The sequence below is a fragment of the Bombus vancouverensis genome, chromosome 7 (assembly GCF_051014615.1).
Source record: "Bombus vancouverensis nearcticus chromosome 7, iyBomVanc1_principal, whole genome shotgun sequence".
NCBI classification, from domain to species: Eukaryota; Metazoa; Arthropoda; class Insecta; order Hymenoptera; family Apidae; genus Bombus; species Bombus vancouverensis.
Genome location: NC_134917.1, coordinates 14424273 through 14451543, shown reverse-complemented (window position 1 = coordinate 14451543; position 27271 = coordinate 14424273). Strand labels below are relative to the sequence as shown.

Genomic DNA, 27271 nt, shown 5'->3' with positions numbered 1-27271 from the left:
GGGCCCGGCCACCTTCCGCAGGAGAATGGAGGGGCAAGGAAAAGACACGTAGGGCCCAGGGTGGGAGGGAACGTGCACGCCGATGGTGGAACTAGCATGTCCCGATTGAAGAGAGAGAGAGAGAGCTCGACCGACGAACCTCGCATCGGACGAAGAAGGAACAAGGTAAGATGGAGACACTACCGGAACGGACAAAGATGCGACGAACCAAAGAGCCTAGATGGAGGAGGATAGAGGCAGAAGGGCCAAGAGAAGGAGAACCGCGAATGTTTCTCTAGACGAAGAGGGAAAACGCTATCGATGCTTGGTTAGACGAAGAGGGTCTAAGTTCCAGAGAGATAAGGATGGAAACCGGTGTCTCGGAAAAGGAGGGTTCGCGAATGCTTTTCTAGACGAAGAGGAAAAGCAACACCGATCGCTAGAAGGAAGGAGTTAGAGAGGGAGAGAGAGAGAGAGGGGGGGGGAGAAAATGCGATGTAGATAGGTTGCCTGAGAAAATCGGAGAGAAAAGAAAGAGCATGCGGGCCCAGATGAGGCTTTTCTAAATACGTCTGAGAAAGAAGGTGGATCGAAGAGCAGTGGCAGGAGATGTGAGGGGGGAGGGACGAGAGAAAGAGAGATAAGCTGAGAGTACAGGAGACCAAGAGGGATAGAAAGTGTCGAGCTTGGAATAAGACGATGGATCAAAGAAGTTTGTACAAAGTCGAAACGGGAGGAAAGATATTGATAAAAGGGTGGCAAAGGAAGTGGAAGCGAGAGAGGAACACCGACAAAGAACGTTGGCGCGTGGAAGAGAGAGGAAACGCGAAAGACGGTGGCCGAAGAGAGAAAGAGAAAGCCGAAGGTTTCTTCGAAGAAAGAGAAAAAGTGATATCGATGGAAGGTGTGCGAGCGCGCGGCAAAGGAGCGGGGAGTGTAAACGGTGAGAGAGGAGAAACGGAGAAGGAAAGAGAGAGGAACGAAGGAAGAGCGAGAGAAACGGATGCATACATCGGGCCCGATGGATCGGAGAGGGACGGCGTCAGCAAGCTCGAAGAATGCTTCTCCTGGCAGCGGCGAGGTTCTGGGACCGTCTCGGTTCAGTCGAGTCAGGTCAGTCCTCGGGAAGGTGATATTCTTCGTCGTCGTACGTTCACGGGGCCTTACGTCGTCGCGTTTACGGCCCACGTTACTCCTTCTTTTCGCTCCTTTCGTGTACGTGTGCGCGTGTCTTTCTTTTTTACCCTTTCGTTTCGTTTCTCTTCTTCGTCTTTCGGTTATCTTCCCCCTGTAAGTTTCGCTGGTCGCGCACACTCGCGTCTTTTCGCCTCTAGCTCTCGCGTCTCTCGCTGTTTACCCCTCGATCTTTTTTATCCCGCTCCCCCCGTGAAACCAACGTTTCGCGAACGTGGACGCACGGGAGAAGCACGGTCGCGTGCGCGAGTGCGAAACTCATCGCGACACAAACTACGACTCTGATACGACGACGTTCGAGTTTCCACGAGCAAGTGTTCGCCAACCGCCGGTTGGTCGATCGATGGTCCGATCATAACGTGTAACGTTTGAAGAACGATCTCGTTACGACGTTGCACGTCGCACTGAGGAAAAGCGCACCGTGTCGTGCCGCCGGAACATCATCGTCATCCACGAGTCAGTGGTTATCGTTCACCAACGACGTGTTTGTTTTGTGCCGTTAGTGGTGGATGTGCTGCTGGGAATCAACTTTGGATGTTTGACTGTGCGAAGCAAAGGCTCGATATCGGAAAGTGATTCGATCTCTGATCCCATCCGTACGTGGTACGGGAACTTTGAGAAAGTGTCGTGTCGAGAGGAAAAGCCGATACAGAAGAGGGTGAAAAGCGGTGGGAACCGCGGAAAACGGAAAGATCGCGCGTGTCGGTGTATCGAGTGACACGGAGGAACGCGAGGGAGCAGCGACCGCGAACGTGGTCGGAAACCGTGGCGGCGTCGCGCGAAAAATCTTGATCCGACAACGATCCGCCACCGAACCACCTTACCCTGTTTATCGTGCGCGTATCACAGGGTGGATCGTTCAGATTTCGGAGAGGATCGAAAAGTTGGTGGTGGTGGTGGAGGTAGTGGTGGTGGTGGTGGTAGTAGTGGTGGTGGTGATCGGTGGAAGGTGGAAAAGTATCGAGGATCGGAGGCGTGCAGCATCCGCAGACGCGTTTCGCGAGGCGCGGCTCTGCGGGTCAGTGCCCCCTCTGTCGGCTCGAGTCTCTCGTGTTCACTTGACTTTCCGCGGCAACGAGCAAAAAGGAGCGAATAAAAAAGAAAACGCCCACACCTTCGAGGCATCCTTAATCCGATTTCGAGCCGAGCCCGGTTAGAACGTAGCCCGGTTTCGAACGAAGAAGCCGAGAGAAGCTGAGAGACACGAACCTACGAACACGGATGAGCAAACGGATAGAAAGAAGGAAAGAAACGAATACATACAGAGAAAGATCGAAAGCATGGAATCCGTTAGCGATCGAAGCAACTGGTCGGCCGCTCGTTGACTCTCGGATCGTTTGGCCTCGTGGTTCGGTCGTGCCATGTCGAGCGTGCCAGCACCAACTACGTGAAGAAAACGTACAAGAGGGAAGATGAACGTGCGACCGACGATGAGGAAAAAGAACGAGAGGTAGTATCAAAGGAGCAGCGATACTTTTATGTCGTCGAACACGAGAGGAATTTAGGTAAGGAAGGGGGCGCGTTCGAAGGGACAGAAGAGATGATCATTCGAAGTTCGATGGTCCTAGCCCTGGTCCTGGCACTGTTGTCGGTGGACCAAAATGGCGGCCAACCCAACGGCCAGGAGAGACACGCGTCCGATTATTTTTCTCGCAAACTACCTCAAAGGGTGACGAGACTGGTGCCACGACGGTCACCGATGTTACCGCAGGACAGCGCGGCCGCGATGGGCCTGGCGATGCAGAGCAGAGCGGTCGATACCAGGGTTCAACTGGAGGTCAGGGAAGGCGAGCCAAAGGGGACCCTGGTAGGCCTGATACCGGTCAAGCCTGGCTTTACCTACAGGTTCAACGAGCCGCCACAGGAATTCGTGCTGGATCCCGAAACCGGCAAGATCAGAACGGCCAAAGTCCTCGACAGGGAAGCGTTGAGCAGCGATAGGTTCGACCTGGTCGTGCTGTCCAGCCAGCCGACCTATCCGATCGAAGTGAGGATCCTCGTGCTGGATATCAACGACAACGATCCGGAATTTCCGGAGTCGAGTATAGCCGTGAGTTTCTCGGAATCGGCAGTGGTGGGGACGAAATTGTTGCTGGATGCTGCCACGGATAAGGATACGCTGGAGAACGGCGTGGTCGACGATTATTTCATCGTGAATGGGAACACCGATGGGAAATTTCGTTTGGAAGTGACCGGTAATCCGACCGGTGAAACGTCCTATCTGCATTTGGAAACGACGGGAAAATTGGATCGAGAACAGGTAGAATTTTATTCGTTGAACGTTTGCGCGAGGGACAGAGGCCGACCACCGAGGTTGGGTTATCTTTTGGTAAACGTGACCGTGTTGGACGTGAACGATAATCCGCCGATATTTCAGCAGAGCGACTACGTGGTCGCTTTAAACGAGAGTGCCCCGGTAGGAACCAAAGTGTTGACGGTTCACGCGACGGACAAGGATTCCGAGGACAATTCCAAGTTGACGTATTATTTACCGGATACCGAGAGACAGTTCACGATAGATCCGGAAACAGGCACCATAACGACGGTCGAGCCTTTGGATTGTCCGCAACAGAGTTGCACGATCGCGGCGCGTCTAGGAGACGGTTGTCCAAAGAGCTGCGTCATAACGGTCTTTGCTCGAGATCACGGCTCGCCGAGGCAGGATGGCCGGACCTACGTAACGGTGAATCTATTGGACGCGAACGATCACGATCCTGAAATAAAGTTCAGCTATTTCCCATCTACGCCGGGGTTCGCCACCGTCGACGAGAACGCCGCCAAGGATTCGATCGTGGCCGCAGTCGCGGTTATCGATAACGACGAGGGCCTGAACGGCGAGACCACCGTGGAAATTCGTGCTGGCAACGAATTGGGCCACTTCAGACTGGACAATACACCTAGTTTCGATATAGTTCGCGTGAACGGTCGATTGGACCGCGAGGAAATACCGAAATACAATCTGACCGTGGTGGCGACCGATAAAGGCACGCCGCCGCGATCGGCAACCGCCTACCTCGTGATCCACGTGAACGACGTTAACGACCACGAACCGGTCTTTCAACAGAGCGAATACTCCGCGGTGCTGTCGGAACTTTCGCCTACCGGCAGCTTCGTGGCTAGCATCTCCGCGACGGACGCCGATTCCGGATTGAACGCGAGAATTTATTACGATTTCGACTCGGGCAACGAGCAAGGTTGGTTCGCGATCGATCAGGACACCGGTCTGGTCACCACCGTGGCGACCCTCGACAGGGAGGTGCAAGGAAGCATAGAGTTGCACGTGTCCGCCAGAGACGGTGGTCCTAATCCCAAGTACGCTTCAACTCACCTCAAGGTCACGATTCTCGATGAGAACGACGAGGCGCCTAGATTCTCGCAGAACGTGGTTCGCGTTACGTTGTCGGAGAATACCCCGCCGCAGAGTCTCGTGGCCACGTTGACGGCGGTGGACAACGACCAAGGAACGAACGGTAGCGTCGCGTACAGCTTTCACTCGAGCGTGTCCAGGGACTATCCGAAAACGTTCGCCCTCGACGGACTGACCGGCCAATTGACCACGAAGGTGAACTTGGATCGCGAGACCACCGCCGAATATCAGATTCTGGTAATCGCCAAGGACCAAGGTACTCCGCCGCAATCGTCCACGGCGACGGTGATATTGACTCTAGAGGACGTCAACGACAATTCGCCGGTGTTTTATCCGTGGAGGTACCTGATGCCCATACCGGAGGACGCCCCGCCAGGAACATCGGTGGGCAAAGTGACGGCGACCGATGCCGATGCTCGGGAAAACGCTCAGGTCAGATACTCGCTGGAATCCGGTGGCGAGGGACTTTTTACAGTCGACGAGAGAACCGGTGAGATCACTCTTCAGGGTTCGTTGAGGGCGGCTCACAAGACCCTCTACGAATTGAACATATCGGCCAAAGACACCGGGGACAGAGTGGCTGGCAGAAACGCTCTGGTTGAGATCATTCGCGAGGAAGACTTGGAACACCTGGAGTTCGACACTTACAACGGTTACGAGTTCAGGATAGCCGAGGACAGGGGAGAATGCGGCGCGATGTCGAACGTGTTCGCTCGAGACGTGGGCACCGTACAGATTACGCAATACGACAGCTCCAAGATCTCGTATGCCATCGTGTTCGGCGATCCGAAGGGTAACTTTAAGATAGACGAGAGTACCGGCACGATCAGTACTTCCGGGTGTTTAGATCGGGAGCAGGTGGCTTACTACAGTCTGCAATTATCGGCCAGAGCCGGACTCGCTTACGGGCAAACGTCCGTAAATATCACGGTGCTGGACATTAACGACAACCCGCCGAGGTTTCCCAAGGGCGAGATCGGCGACGAGGTGCTTCTGAAGGAAAACGCGGCGGTAGGACAAGAGGTGTGCCTGGCTCGCGCCAGGGATCGCGATGCCAGCGCCAACGCGAGGATCGTCTATTCGTTGACTCACAATCCCGGAGGACAGTTCAGGGTCGCAGAAAATTCTGGCATTATTTATCTAGACAAGCCGATACGAGCTGCGCCGGGAACGGTACTGCACCTGGAGGTAACCGCCACGGATTCCGGAAATCAGCCGTTATCCGCCCAGCATCAAGTCAGGGTAACCATCGAAGACGTAAACGACCATACGCCGGTGTTCAAGCTGACCAGCTACGAGACGTCGCTACCGGAGTCCACACCGGTGAACGATAGATTTTTCTCCCTGACCGCTATCGACGTCGATCTCGGAGCTAACGGCCGGGTGTTGTACAGCATAACCGACGGAAATACCGAGGATCGGTTCGGAATATTCCCGGACGGCCAGTTATACGTGAAGAACGTTCTTGATCGCGAGGAGCTGGACTATTACGCGCTCGAGGTAACGGCCACCGATCAAGGTAGCCCGTCTAGAAGCTCGGTAGTACCGGTGGTCGTTCACATAATCGACGAAAATGACAACGCGCCGGAATTCACCAATTCGAGCTTCGTCCTCCACCTACGCGAGAACGAGCCACCGGACACGTTCGTCGGGAAATTATTGGCAACCGATCGAGACGTGGGTCGCAACGCCGACCTCGTCTTCTCCCTTCCAGCTAGTCAACAGGACTTCACCGTCGATCCCAGGAACGGTTTCATCAAGTCTCTTCGAGTGTTCGACAGGGAGCTGCTGGTAACCAATACCGGTAGCAGCTACATTACCTTGGAGGCTACCGTCACCGACAACGGAGTCAATCGACTTCGCGATCGAGTCAAGGTCGTCATCTACATCACCGACGTCAACGACAATATCCCTCAGTTTCAGAGGTTACCGTACAAGGTACAGGTAAACGAGGGTGCCGCGATCGGCACGCAACTGTTACGAGTGTATACCACGGATGCCGACGAAGGATTGAACGGGGATGTGTTTTACTCTCTGGAGGATGGAAATCAACACGGCCGGTTTGCCATAGACGAGGCGACCGGACAGATCTCTCTGACGAAGGAGTTGGACCGCGAGACTACGGACGCGTACGTGTTGACTGTAGTGGCGCACGACGCCGGCTTGGAAACTCGTCTGTCCTCGAGCACGACCGTTCACATCGAAGTGCTCGACGAGAACGATAACGTGCCCCTGTTCGTCGACGATAAATCAAGCATCTCCGTTCTCGAAACGACACCGACCAACACGGAACTACTTAGGTTCAAAGCCACGGATAACGATCTGGGACCGAACAGCGAGCTGGCCTTCGCCATATCCGCTGGCAACAGGAGGGACACCTTTTACATCGATCCTCTGACAGGGACGTTGTACTTGAGAAAGCCGCTGGATTATGAGGAGCTGGAAAAGTATACGCTGAACGTGACCTGCAGCGACGGCGGTCATCCGAGGTTGAGCTCCGTTACCACGTTGATCGTCGAGGTTATCGATGCCAACGACAATCCGCCGGTGTTCCCCAACACCGCGATAGCCAGACAAATTAGAGAGGGAATTCTGGTGCACACGCCGATAGTAACCATCACGGCGGAGGATCCCGACTCGAACGAGAACGGAGTAGTCACGTACTCTATCGCTAGTCAAGATCCGGAGGATCAGGTTCGAAGATTCGGTATAAATCCATCCACCGGTGTCATACACACCCTGTTGCCGATCGATCGCGAGGAAGTCGACACCTACAAGTTAGTGGTCGTGGCGACCGATAGCGCTCAACCAGCTAGCGCCAGGCTGTCCGCGGAAAAATTGGTCATCGTCATCGTCGAGGACATCAACGACAACGCGCCGATCTTTGTCAGCATGTCCGCCGTCGTGTTACCGCTCAAAGGAAATTACTATCAGTATCAAAAGGAGATTACGGTTACCCAGCTGGTCGCCAGAGATCTGGACTCCAGCACCAACGGTTTGGTCACCTACGAGTTGCTTAGATCGAGCATCAACTATCCGGACATGTTTCGAATCCATCGAAACACGGGCCACCTGACGATAAGACTGCCGCGATCCCTGAAGAGCAGCTTTGAGCGGGTCTCCAAGTATCAAGTAGGGATCCGCGCTACGGACGAGGCCGTTCAGGCGGAACGAAGATCCACGGAGACCTATTTGACCCTGATAGTGCCCGGGGAAGATGGGGACGATCAACCAATATGGGAGCACCGTGGCCAGATCGAGGGCAGCGTGTATGAGAACGAGCCGATCGGCACAAGCATTTTGAGAGTGAGTGCTCGCAGTCGTAGATCGAATATCGATCTCGAATACTACGTGACGAACGTGACTGCTGGTAGCGGCGGTCCGCAGGTCGACAGATTGTTCGACGTCGACACCAAGACAGGTATATTGTCGACGGCTGCCGCGCTGGACAGGGAAACAGGAATCCAGTGGTACGAGGTGGAGCTGTACGCCATCGGTGTTGGTGGTACCAGGCCCAGTACGACGTCCACCAAAGTAAGTTCACGTCTTTGATTGATCATCCCGGAGATATTAATGATCCGGTGCGTTCTGAAAGTCATTCGCCGCTTTTTGTCGAGCAGATTCGTCTTTCCCCTCGTGCAGCTTTCTTTCTCCCTTTCTCCGGGGTAGAGAACCGCGAGCCCACGATTCTAGCTCGTTCCTTTTTGCGTTTCGTCTTGCTTCACGCGGCGCGCACGTCGACGTGCTAAAAATTCCATCCGGTGCTCGCTCGAAACGATCCGTCCTGAGAAAGCGAGCGATAGCGACGACAGTAATGTGCGGTTTAACACGCGCGAAGTTTCCCTCTCGATTTTGGGGGGAGGCGGCAGTCGAAGAGAAAAACCGAAAGAAAGAGATAATCGTGAGAAACACGGGGATGCAATCGACGCGCAGCCAACCGTCCTGCAAGCTTGTTTATCACCGGCGGCTCGTTCATCACCGGTTAAACGCGACTGCATGGATTTATTAATCCACCGTCAGGGCGCGTTACGCGTACAGGCTTCTCGTCTTACGACACGATAGACACGGCGATTCGTCTGCTTGGGAATCGCGTTACGTAAGAGAATGATCTTAACGTAATTAGGGTCAACGATGGAGAGTCGCGGCTAAGAATCTGCAAGACGAGAGTATCGTCGAAAACAATACGTCGTCGAGAATGAGCAAGAAGGGAGGAATGAGGAGGAGGGAGACGACCGTAATAGCGGCTCGAGAGAACAGATCGGATTAATCGCGAGATGGTAGGAGAAATCGATATCGACTATGTACGTACTTACGTTCTTCCCTCGAGCTATTAGCCTTTGCGATCGGGTATTACGCGAAATACGCGAGCGTGGAAAAACGAAACGGCCGTGACTGCGCGGGGCCACTTTCCTTCGAATCGTTTCCGAATTGAGGAATTCACGGTCGTCGAATTTGCAAGAGGCGGCGGCTGGACCGTCCTCTTCCGATAGGACATTTCTCACCGAAAATTAGCCGTAGAATTTCTGGTGGTGGTTAGTCGGTTACGCGACACCGTGTATAATTCCCAACTAAAAGGCAACCAGTGGGCGACAAGGGGAATAGGATAGTTGTTCGTTTTGGAAAAGGGCACGTGTTCCACAGCGCGGGACCATCCCTCGTTCCAGCACTATCGTCGACTATCTTCGCGATATCCATATAGCGTAGGTACGTGTGTGTGCGTGTGTATGCGGTTATATACACGTAGTCACGCACACGTCCATAGCGGGGATGATCCAGCAAAAGCGAAAGGACGAAAAGAGGGACAAAGACGACGAGAACGAGCTAGAAAGACGCGCGACCAAAGAGTGGGAGAGAATAAACGACAAGATGAACCGCGTGCCAGGAAATCAAGTTGGATTCGAGTCGGAGCTGCTGGTGCTGCTGGCTGGCTCGCTGCCGGAGGTTCAGAACTCGAGAAAAACTTGATCTCGGGTGAACGCATACAAACAGCCGGACGTAGGTAAAAGTCGGTCCATCTTTACCCCCGGTGCGACTGCTGCTGGTTGTTGCTGCTGCTTCATTTCTGAAGATTCTCTCTCCCACCCTGATCTCTCCCTATGGCTTGCCTGGCCCTCCTCCCCCTGGAGGAGTGTGCTCCCAGTTTCGGGCCCTGCTTCTTCCTATCTTTCGTTTCTTTCGTCTGTCCCCGTCTTCGTCGTTTCGTTTGACCCTACCTTTATCGCTCGCTGTGGGATCTGTGACTCTCTTCGGGAACCGACTACAGTTCGGACGTTTTTGTTCCAGACCCGACTTTTGTTCTCTCTTCTCTTCGGCTCTGCTCCTTTCTCTTTCTTTTCGCCACTCCTCCTCCTCCTCCTCTCTCTCTCTCTCTCTTGTTTTCTCTGTTCTCTCCCTTTCTTCCTACGTCTTTGCCCCTCATCTTTCTTTTACCCTTTCCCTTTCTCCGTTCGTTTCTCTGTTGGTTTCTCTGCTGATTTCTCTGCGCGCGGTACCTCGGTGCGCGCAACCTTTGCAACAGGGCCCGGCGGTTCTTTTTCTTCGTTCGGCCATCGACTTCGTATCATCGGTTTTTTGCACCGGGTGCACGGGGATGAAAGCGGAGACATATTCGTAGCCGATGTCGTCTCGGATCGCCTGGCATTTTTGTCAAACCTTACCGCGCCCGGTCAATTAGAACATTCCTCGACCGGGGTAATTCGATTTGCATGTCGGACAAGGCGAGTCCGTAGTAGAGTTTCCAGGGGAAAAATTAACAAGGCCATCGGCCTTTAACTTTCACCCGCTGTCTTCCGTTGATTCGAAAAGTTGGTGGTCGACGATGACGTTCCGATAGTTCGTTCACGATCGCCTCGTTGACGAATTTCATTAGCGCGGTCGCCCTATGTACACACCAGGAACCGAGGCGTTTCAAGGTGAAAGAAAAAAGAGCGAAGCGGGTGATGGACTCGATCGTTGGTAGGAACGCGCGCCTCAGCGTGAGTATTATTCAATTTCCTTCGTTAGGATCGCGATGTTAACGGACCTAATTACCGATATTAAACTTACCGTTGGTAACTCGTATTCGTAATACAGTGTTATTAACGCGAGTGCCGTGATAATTACGAACGTACCGTATCTGTTTAAGAAACGACTAACGATATGAAAACAATTAACGTTAAGTAATACGGCCAAGTAAATTAGCCTGGGTCGCGAGCCAGCCGTCTCACGATAGTTTCAACCGACGGTGGTTCGCGCTATCGATATTATGCTCTCGATTTGAGATTCTTTTTCCGACTTATCATCGATCACGATCTACTTAAACCCCTTAAATCTTCGAAGGAGAGCGTGCCACGGCCGGCTCGTTAATCGAAACTTTCCACTTCCATTCGTCCTACGTGAAATATCGTTTGTATCTAATATTAGAAAGTTGGAACGGATAATAATAGCATCGAGTAATAGCCGGCGTGCCCCGATAGAGTCGTCGAATAAAAAGGGTCGTCTCGGGCAGCGGGGATCGTTGACAATGGGTCGCCATCGGGTCGAAAAGTTGCGATTTCAACGGGAATACGATAATCCCCGGGCGACAAAACGAGGGAAACACGGATAAATAAAGTAAGTAGCACGCCGTTTGATTTAAGAAAGTGGCTTTAACGTGATCTTGATGTATGGGCGCGCGAGCCACGGAACGGCAAACCCACACACGTTCGCGCGCCAATGGGTGGGTCCAGAGAGCTCGTGCGAAATGTAGGCGTAATGTTTCCTTCGTCCTTTTTTCTTTTTCCTTTTATTTCGTTTTCTTCTTCCTCCTTCTCTTGCCACGTTAGATAAATATATCTGGAGTAAAGCGTGAGTTCGCTGGCGCGCGTAGCATACCGGTCGTGTACGGCCGAGTGAACGCGCGCCAACGGGCCCAGAGAATTTAATAATAGTCGATGATAATTATGTCGGTGTCCGATTAATAGCGCTCGTTTAGCCGCGATAAACCGTCAATTAACTACGCCGACGTTTTCGTCCTTTCTGAAATATGGCCGCGTAATAACGTATATAGCGATACCAGCGGTTAAATCGTTATTGCCGTATTAAGGATTTGGAACGGCGAACTGCGAGCCACTTTTTCGACCCTCTGTATTTAATATTTCATCGATGATCGTTCGAATTCCGTTCGACTTCCGCAAACGCGGAACCAGCTCCGGCCGAAACCTCTCTACAAAGTAAATCGCTATCCGTATATCGTACGCGGAACGCGTGACCATTCACAATCGACTATCTCGCCATCTTCGCCAGATAGCGTACCGTTGAAATTAATTCGCACAAAGGTGAGATGAAGGCCGCGATTAGATTCGCCGTCTCTTCTACTGCGAATCGTATGATTAGTTTATCGATACCAACCGGCCGAGTAGTGGAAAGATGTTGCTCGATAAAGATTCGACTATTCTCTGGAGAGGTCGATATGCGAAAAAACAAAAAGGGAAAGAAAATGTGTTTGAAAGAGCTTCCTCGATATTCTTCGTAGCTATCTACGTAACAAAACGGGTACTCGCAAACGAAAGTAGTCTCCCGCAACTTTCCTTCTTTTTTTCATGTAATCTCCATGCAAGTACGTCGTTTATGCATTTCGATGATCCCATTTCTTCTACTTTTCTTTTTCTTTTCTCGCCATTCGACGACAGCGAATCGTTCCAATCATCGTACGACGTGTTATTATCAAATGCACTTATCCAGTGCCTGGCGATCGTGATTTCCGTGTCTGTCGTCCCGCTGCTCGATACAGTTTATGCCGCTAAACGCGAAACCGTACTCTCTACTTACGAATTAATTTTCCATTCGTCGTTTCTGCCGTCTGTCACGGAGAAATTGTCGTGACACGATACGCTATCCATTTAAGTCGCAGCAGAGAATTTTTAACCCCGCGGAACGATCTACGGGAAAGCTGCTCCAAAGGGGAAAGGTCTACGTTAATACCCTGCTCGCTCATCATCATTATTTTCTCTGTTTTTTCTGCTTTTTTTTTTTGCTCGCCTGGACGTTGCGCCTGTACCGTTGCAGCAACAAAGTCTAGCCGGTAGCCTCGCAAAAAAAAGGTCCGCTACATGAAAACCGCCGATCGAGCGATGCCTCGCTGTGCATTCTGTGGTTAACAACGGTATCCCGCGACCATTTCACGATGTTTCCCCTCCCATTAGGTTTCACAGGGAAATAATCAACCCCGATCCGGTGAGCTTTACGTAACGCGAATTCCCGTAAACTTTGTCACGATCGAAACGAGGATCCAATCCGGTCGTCGATTCGTTTTATTGTTTCTATATTTTTCTATAGGTTTGATATATATTCCTTTTTCTTCTTTTTTTCTTTTTCTTTTCCCTTTTTGCGACGCGTTAACCGTAAGTTATTGAAATTAAAAGCTTGCGCCATTAAGAGGCGCGGAGCTGCGAAAGGAGCAGAGAAAATGATTTACAAGGGTGCATTTATAAAGTTCGTCGCGTTCATTCGTCGGCCGGTGGATCTTCACGGGGCACGAAATAAAGGAAATCGGGATGGCACCTTTAATGCTACGCTAATCTTCTACTTGCTCATCATCATCATCTTCGTTCTCGCTTCGTTGCTGTTGTCCGTCCCCTCGTAATCACAATCGTCATCCTGTTCATTTTTCAACGTCTTCTTTAGAAGGCGTAGCGCGAAGAAGAATCGGAACGAAACGACGCGGACGGAGAAATCAAATCTGTGGGCGTGAGGAATTGCGAACACGAAAGCTCTAAAATCGTTTCTCTGTAGCGAGTCTCGCTCACCTTCGCTCGCAAAATTCATCCCCGTGCGTTTCTCTCTTCTCTCTACTAGGCTCCGTATCGTACGTATTCTCGTTGCGAAAAGATTCCTCGGACGAAACGTGGCGCGGAAACCACGGACGAACGGATGTCCGTCGTTGATCGAATTACAGGAACGAAAATCCGTGGCCGCGAGATAAGGAAATTAGCCGCGGAAAAGGTAAGAACGAAGAGAAAGAGGAGAGGCGGCAACGGGGTAGGAGAAACGAGACAATTTAAAGGCGGGCGGTGGCCGGTGTACGGAGGAGGAGAAAGGAAGGTAAAGAGAAAGAGAAAAGGAATGGCAGCGTTACTTAACGAGGGAGATTTAAGCTTCGTTCCGCCCGCGCGCGCATTCCTACCACGCCGAACGATATTTCAAAAGATATGATACTGGATGAACTTGCACATTTGAACGAAAGTCGGCGTATCGATCTCGGTCGTACGCGCAGAGAGCGAGAGAAAGAATTACCTAAAGTTGCCGAGGATGGGCTGTAGATCGATTAAAAAAAAAAAAGAAAAAGGAGAGAAGAAAAAAGAGAAGAAGAAGAAGAAGAAGAAGAAGAAAAAGAAGAGAGGAAGCGAAGCGTGACGGGGAGGTCGTACAGGATTTTATCTTTCCTCGCTATCGATATAGACGTTAAAGATTCGAACGTGGCTCTTTTAACGTCGATATATTTTCTCTAGATATACGCGTCGGTAAGATTCTGCGGCGAAGATGCAACAATATTCCTGTGCGCGTCGCAGTGAGCAGACCAAACGCACAACAGAACCCCCATTGAAATATTATTCTTGTTAGTCTTCTGAAAATGTCACCGTAGAATACGCGCAGCAGGAACCTATGCCGGTCTCGAGATTCGTCTATTGAAATCACCGGTCGCACAAAAAGGACGAAATTCCAGAACCGCATACCGTTTATCCCATGGATGATCGTCCCGTGCCCCGTGGGGATATCTTCTCGATCTCTGCGTTCCGTTCTGTCTTTCTCTGCCTCTCCGTCATCTTCGATTCTCGCTCTCTTCCACCAGCATAGTCGAATCCTTTAAAGGACTTATACACTTCTGCTGCCACTCGTTCACCGTCCGCCGTTTGTCGTTCGCCTTCCCGATGCAGGGCCACTGGGCGCGCGCATTGTTGTTCCTCCTAATCTTTACCTGCTTTCCCAATGTCCTGGACATTTGACACGAGCACTCGAAAACCAGGTATTCTCGCCATATAATTTCACTGGTATCCTTTGCATGAAATCTACCTTCTCCTACCTCCACCCCATTCACTCTCCTCTCTTTTTATCTCTTTCTCTCTCTCTCTCTCTGTCTTTCTTCACGCTTTATGGATTTTGATCACCGATCTCGGATTTATCTACCTTAGGGCTTAATGAGCCTCTTTTGTCCCTTCGTTTACTTCGCCTCCTATCGATGTCCATGGCTTGGCTCGACGTTTCCTCTAATTCTTACCTTCTTTTCTTCTTTTTCTTTTGTTGTTCGTTTTCTTTTTTACCTCCATACGGACGTATCTCGTTCGATACACTCGAGTTACACGGTTGTTAAGTTGGTAAACGTTGGACGCTGGACCGACGAAAACAGACTTTAACGACGATTCTAGGCGAGTATTTGCAAATAAGCGTGGAAAGACGAGCCGATGCGGAGAGAATCGATCAATTTGTGGATACGCGTTACAAATTAATACTCGTTACTATGATCGACGTTTTTACGAGGCGGCAGCATCTTTTTACCCGACGTATTTACGTGTGTAACTGCTTCAATTTAAAGCGATCGACGAAAAGCGACGGCAAGAAAACGGCAAAAAGTCAGATCCACGGAAGATTATGGGCATTATTCAATTATGACATCATTAAGGGCTTGTTGCGCTTTCGAGACGTTTCACCGTCTGCCCTCTTCTGTTCTTTCATCACTCGTAAACGCGTCCAGAAATAACGCGTTCCACGATATGTCCGTCCCATTGGCCTCTCCGCTTGCATCGAAAACGCCGCTCGAAATTCGACGGAAATTTTTAAACGATACTCAACGCGAAATTTATACCGGAACGTAACGTAAAGTAGAAGCGTAAGTGGCAAATGAAGTTATCTAAATGTTCCGCGTGTAAACACTTTTAATGCTGTGCGAATGTTTCGCGGAACAAAGTTGCGAAAAAAGAAATTAACCCTTTCAGGACGTTTCCTTCGTTTTTATTGCCATATTCACCGCGATAAGGGAATATTGCCCCTTGCGTTTAGTGGTCGTTCGATATCCTTCGAATTCCATATTTTTCCGATGTTTCTCGATCGCCGTTTCGGCCTTGGAAATCGCGGGCACGCGAACAACGATATTTCAGCTTAATCGTGCAACCTCGATATCGGATATTTCCTATAAATCAAGAAGCTACGATTAAAAAGGATTTATCGACGTTGGCGTGCGAAAGTATAAATCGTCGATGGAATTCGGGGGAAAACGGAGAAGCGAAGAACAAGGGAAGAACGATTCCACGAACGCTATCTTTTCATAATCGGTTGACCTTCGCATAGTGATCATTCCTGGGAACTATGTCCCCGGTAAAATACTACTTGGTTGGTCCTCTGGTTTTTATCTCGCGGTTCAGAAGCGCGCGCTCGCTAATGACCGTCAGATACGATTCCAGCGTTTTCGGCCCGACTCACGCTCTTACCCACGACGACTAACCACTCGGTGGAACCTGTACCGCTGTTGCTGCCACCGGTGCTTCTACTTTGCTTCTACTTCTGCCGTATCGAGTTCGGTCTGCGTTCCACTCGATCGTCCGCGTGCTTGTTCGCCCCGTCACCATCTTCCGTTTCTTTCTTTTTTTATCGTTTTTTCTTCTTCTTTTCTTCTTCTTCTTCCGAGTTTCCACGTTCTTCTGAAACGCAAGCGGAAAAACACGTTCGTGTTTATCGTAAGATCGAACGTCCATTAACCGACTCTCACCATCGATGCAGCCCCTTTTTGTACTTTTCACTTATCCTACAGCGCCGTCTTTTTATCGGTCTTCTTAAAAGTTCGACGATCGGGACCCTGCCCCTTTCTCCTTCCATGTTTTAATTCGTTTGGTCGCAAACAACGCATTCTTTCAACGGTGTCGTCCGAAGATTTCCGTCGTCATCGTGACTCAGAAATCGGTCCGGCTAAACGTAAACACGTTACATCACGTTACAGGCTTGCCCATTATTCTGACGAATTTTTTCACTGGTTATAAAGCAGAACAAAACGAGCATTTACAGACACGCGTTCGTCGGTTGGTCTTCGATTATTCACCGGCTGGACGAAAAAGTTGACTGGAAGCTCGCGGGAAGCGAGAGACGCGACGACCGTCGTTGGAACCTGGCGCGGACGATCGTTTCAAGCCGATTTCGTCGCACAGCTGCTATTTGTTTATCGGCCGTAAACCTTCTTTCTCTTCCCTGTTCGCGTAATTACATCGGATGGCGACTGAAATATCGATCAGGTATTTTCGCTTACGTAATAATAAATTATACGCGAGTAGGGTACGTCGTGCGTGCACGTGTCGCGAATCTCCGCAGTCAACCGAGACGAACCAGACGACGCAAACGTTTCGTTTTCTCGTCGTTTCGACCAAATAAGCCGCGTGACTTCGCTTGGAGAGGAAAATACGACGACTCGGTGTATATTCTTATCGAAAGTTATAGGCGATGAGTGGAATAAATCGATCGAAAAGGCTTGGCAGGCTAGTTTTGGTGGCTGGGCCTGTACGTTTAAAAGGAGCAGGTAGTGAAAAGGTTGAACGTCTGTCTCGAGTGGCCCGCAGGAACACGCGTCGCCTAAACGTAAAATCGAATGATGCATAGCATCGGTAGATTTGGTCTCCCGTGGCCCGCCGTGAAGCTTCTCCTTGAGATTACCGCGCTTGATTTACATTTATTTAGGTCCCCTAGACAAACACTCGAACAAGGAACACGAATCTCTACACGTCTACCGGACTCCCAAGCAATTTCATCTGTCAAACCCCTTCGTATCGCGACGTTCTTTCTTCTCTTTCCGCTTTCTTCGAATACTACGAATCGTCGATTAATCATCTCGTCGACTACCACCGTGTTTGCCTTGTGTTTTCGGTGAATCGATATCGCCTTACGAGTTTGAAAACACCCGATCGGCCACGATAGCCGCGCGATTTCCTTCGTACGGATATTAATGGCGAACGAAACACGTTGGGATCCGTCTTGTTGCTTAACGACCAGCCAATTGTACAAAATAATTAAGCAACAGATTAATCGAGATAATTACCGCGAAACGGAGCCCCGTATGTTAATAGAAGGTTAATTAAGCGCGCACAATTATGCCGCGAGAGATTTTCTGAAGATTCGAGAGTCGATAATCGGGCATTCGCTTTCGTTGCTCGTATCATCCTACCTAAGAGAACTAACAGTCATCTGTCCGTCGATTTATTCGGTGCACGGAGACGTCAGCGTGAATTAGCGTTAGCGAAGCTACGGGAGAAAGGAGAAAGAAAGACGCGCGTGCGCGCGCGCGCGCCTTCTCTTCGTTTGCTGCTGCGCCTCGCGTATGTGTACGATACGTATCAGGAATGTAACTATTCGACCGATAGAAAGGACGAAGAAGAGAACCGATGAGAGAGATAGAGGAAGAGGGAGAAGGGGAGGGAAGGATGGGTGCGAGGTAGCGGGCAAAAGAAGAAAGAACTAGCGTAGAGGAAGAAAGAAGGGAAGGAAGGCTTAAGCGCAAAGGAAATCCGATTTTTCCTGACGATCGGCCGGTACTGGGTTTCTGTTCGATCGGAGGCAACGTTCGTTGGAATTAAAAGAGAACGGCGAGAGAAGATCGTGAGAAGACGAAGACGCCGATGGTGAAGCACCGAGACAGTATAAAAGAAGAAGAATGTTTCGAGAAGAAAGATGACGAAAGGAAGGGGGGAGGGGGGAGGAAAGGGAAGGAGTAGTAGCGAGGCTAACAAAAAGTGCAAAGACAGGCAAAGAGACGCGTTAACCCCGAGAGTTTAGATTCTTCGGAGGACTCTCCGGAGGAGTCTCGTTTGTCTCCTTCGTTGGAGCCTCTTCTTCTTCAGCGGGGTCGAGCCTCTTCTCTTCTCTTCTTTCTCCTTCCTAGGTCAGAGTCGCGCGTTATCCTCCTTCGTCCTCCTCTTACTACCATGCAGGCTGCTACGTCTACGGTATTAGTCTACCTTGCACGCAGAATACTACTCTCTCCTTTTGCCGGTCGTCGCTGTCGTCAGCCTCCTCGTCGTCGTCGTCGTCGTCGTCGTCGTCGTCGTCGTCGTCGTCATCGCCGCCGCTGTCTCTACGTTTATCCTTCTCTTCTCGCTCCTTTCTACACGCTTACTCACTGTTATTCTCCATCTTACACGCTCCGCGGTCTCTTCCTGCTCGTCCTTTTCATCTCGTCCACTCTCTCGTCTCTCGTCCTCTCGCAATCTCCTCTCTTTCTTCGTTTTACACGGCTGCCGCGCTCCCTTCATCGTACACCGGCAACGATGCTCTTACTCACTTCTTACATTCTTCCTCACGCATTCTTACCATCTCCTTCTGCTACCCTCACACTTTCCCTTCCCTCTCTCTCTTTCTTTTCTACACTCTCTTACACTCTGCTCGTCCCTCCCTCTTGGCGCTTCTTTCTCCGTTTCCTCGCTGGTTTGTTTGCTCTCTCTCCTTGTATTTTCTCTTCTCCCTACCTTTCACCTCTCTTCCTCCGCTTCTTCGTCGCCGTCGTCCTGCTCCTCTTCTTCGGCGCCTCTTCTTCCTCTCGTTTCGTACCTACGTAGAGCGTCGTCCGTCTCTGCTGCGTGCGAATCGCGCGCTCGCTCGCTCGTTCCTTCGTTCAGGGCTCTTTCATTCCATAGACATATATCCATCCCCACTTGGCCAGCTCGCAGAGTGGTCACGTTGGCTCGTTCCCTCGGCAAGGCTGCTCTTTCTCTCGCGCGGTGGCCAACGGGTCCTTATCTTATGCAGAAAGGTGGTGCGGAACCCACCGGACCCCTTTGCAAGGCCCCGCATGACATTAATTTTGAAATATTATTTGGGCCCCCCTCCCGTGCCGCCGCGCGTGACGGCCTCTCTTTTCTCTTCAGATCTCTGTCCCTCTTTCTCTTACGAAAGCCTGCCCTCCCGCCTCCCCCCCCCCCCGCCCCTTGCTGCGAGCCACGGCAATTCGAGCCTCTCCTCTTATACCTCGAAGCTTTTCAAACGCTTCGGCCGTACGAAAATTCGAGTAAAAATCTGCGCGATCCACGAGCAGAGTTCGCAGGTTCGAGCAACTTTACGGCGTCTGGGTTATCGCGAAATCGTACGCGATGCCCGCGGTGTTACCGTGACACGATTTTCTCGGAAATCGGCGTCGACTCATCTCGAAACCACCTTCGATTCGATTCCACCGAATAGGAAGGCGTCTCGTCCCGACCACGTCCCAGCGACTTGATGGAGGCACGTCGCGCCCGAAATTTCCGGGGCATCGATGTCCCCGATGCGACGGCAGGATAACCGGTGGCTTAGAGGAAAAGACACGGAATTTCGCGGCTGAGAGAACGCGCGAAGATGGATATTCGAATCGCATTGTATTCAAATGAGGCTGTTCGCCCGCGACTGCACCGTACGTCACAATCGTACGTACGATTTCGGCCAGAGCCTATGAAAATTTATCGGTTACCACCCAAGATGCTCGTCCGAGAGTGGTATAACCGTAATCCATGGTGATAGAGAAAGATCTCGATGCGAGAGAGGTCGGCGTTGGTTTACCATCGACCGAGATGGAAAACGAAGAGGGAGAAGGAGAAAGATCCAGAGTGTCTGAATCATCTGTACGGCGGCGAGTTTAATTCGCTGTCGCGGAAGAATTACATTGGATTTACGAATGCATCACGCCGCGAGGGAATTATGAAAAATATCCGTGGAATGCGTGTCGTCGTTGGTTCGGTCGTTCGCCGCGTACATAACGATTCTCTCTGTTGGTACGCGCGTACGTACACACCGCGAGCAATTGTCACGGGATGCTTCCAATCGTGGATAGGGCGCGCGCGTAAAGATAACGACGGACACAATCAGCGGTCCAGACACACGGAGCCGCAACATTTTAAGCCTGCCGGACAACCGAATACTCTTCCAGAAATTCGTTAAAACCAGATAACGCTGAGCTACGGTAATCTGTGGGACCGGGTCGTCGTGTTTTTACGTTGCCGTCGATGCGTATAATAACGCAGTTAACGAAATTCAGCCTCGTCTCTCGGCTTTAATTTATCCTTAATTTAGTCGTAATTTCCCTCCCATTTGCCACCCTCTCGTTTCGACGAATAAAATAGATTCGAATCTCTTTCGCGGTGAAATATTAATCGCGCCAGTGGTAAGATAATCCTAGTGACTGTAGCTAATAGATGATCGTGGTTAAAAAAAAAAGAAAAGAAAAAAAGAAAGACAAGAGAGAAAGAAAGGGAAGGAAAAGTAGGATGTTCGGTCGATCTGATCCTTTGTTGCATCCTTCTCTACTCGGCTACCAGTACGTGGGTTCAACGATTCGAAAACACGATCGTGCTTCCTGCACGAGCACCGGCATGAAAAATAATGCGGAATAGACAGATAGAATAACCAGGCCGAGAGATTTTCTAATAGGATGGCTTGCAAGGGCGTCGAGTATATCGTTTCCTCGTCGACTCGGCTCCAAGTGGCTGGCTGGCTGGCTGGCTGGCAATAGGGGGTGTAGAAATTGCGGAGGGAATCGGCCCGCTTAATTTCCAGCAAATGGACCATTGTATTGAAATATTCGAAAACGTTTCGTGGAAGTTCGCCCGTTCTCCCCGGCTCGCTTCCCGAACGTATAATTCTCCGGCAGTACCGTACGCCAGCTTGTAACTTCTCCGGAAGGAATCGACCTCCCAACGATATCTAACGAGCTATCTTTGGCAAATTAAGCGACACCCGACCGGCGAACCGAGAGACACACGGTGGCTGGCACTGCCGGTGCTGGTCGAACGGAACCGGCCACGGTTACACGCGCGATTCTACCGAGCAAGCGTAATCACCCGTTATTTATGAATCCCGCGATGCGTACATAGAAACGCGTGGCAAGCTTTTAGCTATGCGAACCGATCCACCGTTCGCTAGTTCTCGCTAACTCTCTTTATCTCTCTGTCTCTGTCTCTCTCTCTCTCTCTCTCTCTCCCTCTCGATGTCGATATCGAGGGAAGAGAACGAAACGAAGAGAAAGAAAAGGGAGGCGCGAGGACTCGCATCTCGAGCCCTCGAGAGACAACCAAACGCTCTTCCAGATTTTCGTTAAAAGAAGATAACGCCGGGGTACGAAACGGCAAGGTAACGTAATGTAAGGCACGCACGCACTCACACCGGCCCAATAATGTACACGTACGTGAGATCGAGGGCGTGGGGCCCCTGGGCTTCACTGCTGGCAGAAGGGGACTTATATACCGAGGCACAGCCGGCTTATCGGGCATACATCCTCGCTCGCAGATTAGCATAATGTCTGCTGCAATGCGTAGGTACTCTACCCCCTCCCCCTCTTCCCCTCCCTCACTCATTCTGTCTCTCTCTCTCTCTCTCTCTTTCTCTCTGCCCTCTTTTCCCCTCGCCTCTTTGCTTCGCTCCCCTGTAGCCCTTCTCTCTACTTCCCCTCTCACCCACCTCGCTACTTTCCTCTTGCTCTTCCTCTTCGCTTCTGCCGCGTTTTACCCTTTTCTACTCTTTCGCTTCACTCTTCTCGTTGTTCCTTCCTCTTCGTCCTCTTGCTTTTCTCCTTCTTCCACTTTCGCTTCTTCCACTTCGCCAAGCATCTCGTCGTCCTCCTTCGCTCGGCTCTTGAGCCGAGCACCATCCTCGTCACCATCGCGACGGACCCGTTCCGCTACCCCTTGGTAGACACCCGAGGGAGCAACACGCCGATGATAAAATAATAAGGATAACAGTGACGATAACGACAACGATAATAGTAAGAGCGCTAACAACGATCGCAACGCTAATTACGTTATCTATGAGCCGGTATCGACGTTTCACGCGTATCGATCAGCGCGTTGGAACGGGAGGAGCGGCGAGTTGGTGGTCGAAAATCCGAACGCGGGCAGACGACTTTTAGAAGGGGGAACCGTTACGCGTTTCTTTTTTCGTAGGAGACTCGCTGCAACACCGAGGACGTGAATTTTCTGGCTATCGCGTGGTCGGTTTTTGCTCGTTTCGGCGGATTTCTCGCGTGAAATCTGCTCGTCCCACGTGCGACCCCGCGCAAACGGACACCACGATCGAAACGCCGACACGACGCACGATAATTCGACGAAGCTCGTTCCGCGTCTCGGGTCGTGGAATTCCAGAGTTTTCATGTGGAAAGAGCCGCAGCCTATTGAGAGAGCGCGCACAGCAACAACAATACCTATCGTCCGGTGGTGTAGAACGCCAACGGGTTACAGGGTCCGGGAACCGAGTCGTGGGCCCAAGATGCAAGAGAGAACAGGGCCCAGCCTCGGCTGCCACTGCTATTATGGCCAATAATTCATTGAGTGACTGTCAGGCCCTCCGCCGACCAACCCAGAACTGCCGCACCCCTCGTGTGCATTGCGCATACGGGGTGCTACAGAAATACGGATTCGACCCGATAATAAATCGAGATCGCCTTAACGCGACCGTCCATAGAAAACGCTCTGCAACGAAATCCGCGTGGGTGTGAATTTTGCCACAGGGCGCGCTGGAGGGAGTCTGGTCGCGAAAGCGACCATGTGAAACGACAACTTCGGTGATCGGACGTCGCACAACGGGTCGAGTCACGTTCCTACGGCCCTACCGATGCAATGCTCCCGTTCCAACGTCGTTATACCCGAGGAGAACCGTCTCTTCCGCCGCGATATTCTGTTTCCTTGATCGCACGGCACCGAAGGAATCAACCGTTCGATATCTTTTTCGGTTTCGAAGGTCGAACACGCTTATCGGCTTATGAACGCGAGCAAGGAAAAACGAACAGCTTTCGAAACTGTTCGGCCGAACAGCTTCGCGAAATTGTCTCTGGACTTTAGCGGAAGAAGGAACAGGCGTCGTAGCAGGCTGGCGCGTACGGCGTTTCAACTGAAATTAAACAAATACCAACGAGGACGTCTTCCTCCGGCATCGACGTATCGCATACGCCGGTCGCGGAAAAATCAAATTCTCCGATCGGGAGAGGGAGGAAGAGAGACGCACCGCCGCAGGGGTAGGGGGAGAAGAAGGTGGAGGAACACGGTGCAAAAGCGTTTCGAGAGGGGAACAAGAGAGGAGAGAGAGAGAGAGAGAGAGAGAGAAGCAAGAGTGTGGAGCACGGAGCGGCGGAGAGAGGACAGGGGGATAATTGCAGAAGGGCCCCTTCGCGTTGCTCTTGCAAAGAAGTCTTAAGACGAGATAAGGCCCCGGCGATAACGATTGAGCCCCGCGGGAACTCTTGCCTACGTGTTACACGCACACGCACGTGGAACACGCTCGGTGCTCACACACGATGGCGGATTTAGAGCCCGTCCTCACACGTGGCATACGTAAAGGCACACAACGTATCTGCTCTCTGCCGTACGCAAAAATGCGTAGCCATACCTTTGGCCGTGCACGTGTCTGTTGCGCGCGTTCGTGTGTCCGTGGCTGTGTTGCGCGTATCCGCGTGTGCGTGCATGAGCGCGCGCAGAGAAAACGAAAGAGGGAAAAAAAGAAAATCGCGCGAGACGCAGCAACGCGCGAGGCCGGCGTGTACTCGCGCGCAGGCGAACGAGCGAGCGACTCTCGGGACAGGAGCGCGCAGCAGCATCGCAGCAACCACGCTCGTGAAGAATTCGCTGGAGGAAAAAAATCGGCCGGTCGAATTAATTAATAGCGCTATCGAGCGAGTAGAGTGAAGCGGCGATAGGACTCGGTACGCGACCGGGCAAAAATTCCTCGAACCAGCCGAACGCCATTTAATCGATTTCCATTTGCTCGCCGATAGCCATGACCGCGAGTAAATCATCCATTTTTCGCCCGGTTAGCATCCCGTTTAGTCGCGAGGCAGCGTCCACGAGATCTGCGCCTCCTGTTCGATTTTCGTCCGTACTTACGTATCGATTCCGTTTGGCTGGGAAGTTCGCGTATACACGCGAGAATACTTGTTCGTGCGCGAGAAAGAGAACGAGAAGGAGAGACAGGGAGGCGAAAGGTGAGAAGAAGAGAAATACGCGTCCATGCATGCATGCTGAGAGGTGCAACGAGCTGAGTCTCGTCGATGCGACGCGACGCGGGGAATAAAAAGGAAGGTGCACGCACGGAAATTAACATAAATCGATCTTCGAGCGGAGATCTGCAAAAGAAAATATTACGCGCTTACGAGGCCCGGATGTACAGATCTCGAAGAGCCAAGCTTTCGATCCAACAGCCATTCTTTTTCTCTCGTTTACCCCTTTTCTTCTCCTTTTCGTTCCGCGTTTCACCTTTCGTTCCGTAGAAAACGCATTAAAACACTCGTGCGACGATTCGACGCGAATCTAGAGCTACTCTAACGTCACGAGATCGAACGTTGGCGGGATATCGGAAACCTAAAGGGAGGATTCTCGCGCAGCGACGCACGATACACATGATTTTTATGAATTTCCTTTCGAACTAACCACCGGTTACACGGAATTAGACCCTTTTGGCATGTAAATCGGGTAGTCTTCGAGCATCCGTAATTCTTTTATTCCGGTTCGTCTTATCGTTTATCCTAAATTGTGCGAGTCTTTGACGATGTAACCATCGTTGGCGCGCAGCATAGCGTCTGTCGCAGTCGGCATAATGCAAAATTTAACGGGGTCTCGCAAATGGTTTACGCTGCGATCGAATCTATTTTTGAAGGAAAAGAGCTTGGAAAGTTCAGAAGAAATATTAACTCTTTCGATATAAATAAAAATAGCATAAATAAACGACCGAATAAAAATCTGAGGCTCGATCCTTGGAGAAATTTCCGACGAGATGAACGAGCCTCGTTCGAACTGATTAATCAATTGATATTTCAATTATCGGGCTTTCAAAAATTAACAAACGACAAAGAAGAGACCGAGATGAAAAGAAATTACATCTCCGCTTCAGCGCTATATTTACATCTCAAAAACACCTAGTCTCGTATATAACTAACAGTTAGCCTAAACGAAATTCAGAAAAATCGTTGGCTCTTATCGTCGTTACAGGAGAATTCCTCCGTAAGCGGTTTAATCCGGTCGACCGAGTCGCTTCGTCGGGCGCGTGTGGGATCTCCACCTTAAATCGTTCGTTTCTTCGATTATGATCTTCGTATGAAACTTTGTATGGAATTGTGAATCGTTGGAAGAAGATGTGGCGTCTAGCGAGACGTTCGTCGAGAAAATCGCAAAAGTATCCTCCGCGCCTACGTATGCATTTACGTACGTACGTGAAACGAACACGGAGAAACGGTGCGAGCATAAAGTCTAATTTCTCTCTTATTTAAACTATCAACCGGACTCGGTCTCTACGTGCTATTCGTACGTAATATATTTCATTTGAAAATTCTCTCGCAACAGCGATCCAGCGCTTCCTGTATCGTTTACCGCGCACTATAATTCTTTGCCGCGGTAGCTAATAATTTCATGTAAATAATCATCGATCATTGGACGGATTTAAACGGCGAAACGATAGCGCGACGTCGAAAGAAAAACGGCCAACGACGGATATAATTATATCGATCGTTGCGCAACGTGTCTTTGCGAGGTAGCAGTTCCTTCGTTCGTTCGTCGGTTTTTTACGATTTAGCGACTCTGTCCGGCAAATTCACCAGGAATTCCACGTAATTGCCGTTGAACCGTCCGCGATCTCTCGATTACGCGTCACCGCTCCACCGTAGCAACGCCAATTTCTCGAAGAATCTATCGGAGGCGCACAGGGTAGAAGCGGAAGTTGGTTGCACGCGTCAGGTTTAACGGACGACTTTGTATCGTAAAAATTGCTCGCGGAAGCCACGATATCGAAGAATCGCGCGTCCCTCGAAAACTATATAAAAATTCGTACGAACAAACCGTACGAGACTCGCGCGGTGTTACTTTCGCATCGACGTGCATTGTAAAAAAAAAAAAAGAAAGAAAGGAAAAGAAGAAAAAAAAAGGGGGGGAAAGAGAGTAAAAAGTGATTAAGAAATAATTATCGTACGTGTGGTCGGTGTGACGGAAAGGGAAAGACTGAAAGTAACCTCGCGTCGCGTCGAGTCAAGTCGAGTAGAGAACTAATGGTCGGACCGAAGGTGGCGCACGACACGATGTCCGGCGTTTCACTCGAAAATTTACCTTAGTCATCTCGGCTCGTGTTTTTCTTTTAGTAATCACCTGGAGCCGGCGCGATCGTCGCTAAAAAATACGACGATCTTTATACGCGGGGGGAAAGCGCTTTGTTCTCTGAGAATAACGCTTTCGAGGCTCCGTCTCTTGGTTTTTTCTTTTCCGGGAAGACGGACGAACCGCGTAGGTAGTTTAACGAAACAGTGTACTTTGTACGAAAGAGATTCTTAAATATAAATAATAGAACCTAGGGGGAAACGAAGAGCGTGAAACAGCGAACGCGCTACGTTCTTTTCTCCGAATAACCGAGTCGCCGGTTCAACTTCGATTTTTAAAACGAAACGAGTCCCGGTATCGGTACGAATTTAAACGACGACAGACGAAAGGTTGGGGATCGCGTGAAAGTTTCACTCGGCGATTACACGTTTCACGCGACAAGTGCGTCGTTCCTCGATGGGACATCTATATCCGCGAACCGCTTAAATCATGCCACCGTCGTTCAACGTCGAACGAATTCCATGCCCCCCCGATCGATCGAGAAAGATTTTCGATCCCATCGCCGCCGGTAGGATCACAGGCTTTAAGTACGTTTCCTCTAAACATCGATGGACATTAGGGTCATAAAGATTAGTTTACCGCCGACATACGCATCCCTAATGACGATCGTTTCCCGTGAGAACGCCAATTAACATAAATCGAACGCTTA

The 27271-nt window shown here is 50.8% G+C and overlaps 1 protein-coding gene across 1 annotated transcript in view; it reads left to right on the top strand.

The window, feature by feature from the left end:
- The first annotated feature begins 1060 nt into the window (after positions 1-1060).
- The window catches only part of ft (cadherin-related tumor suppressor fat), a 66312-nt gene continuing 40101 nt past the window's right edge, over positions 1061-27271 (top strand). Inside the window, exon 1 of the mRNA XM_033327979.2 lies at positions 1061-8074. Coding sequence (XP_033183870.2) covers positions 2714-8074 — 5361 coding nt within the window. The 5' untranslated portion in view covers positions 1061-2713. The remainder of the gene's footprint in view (positions 8075-27271) is intronic.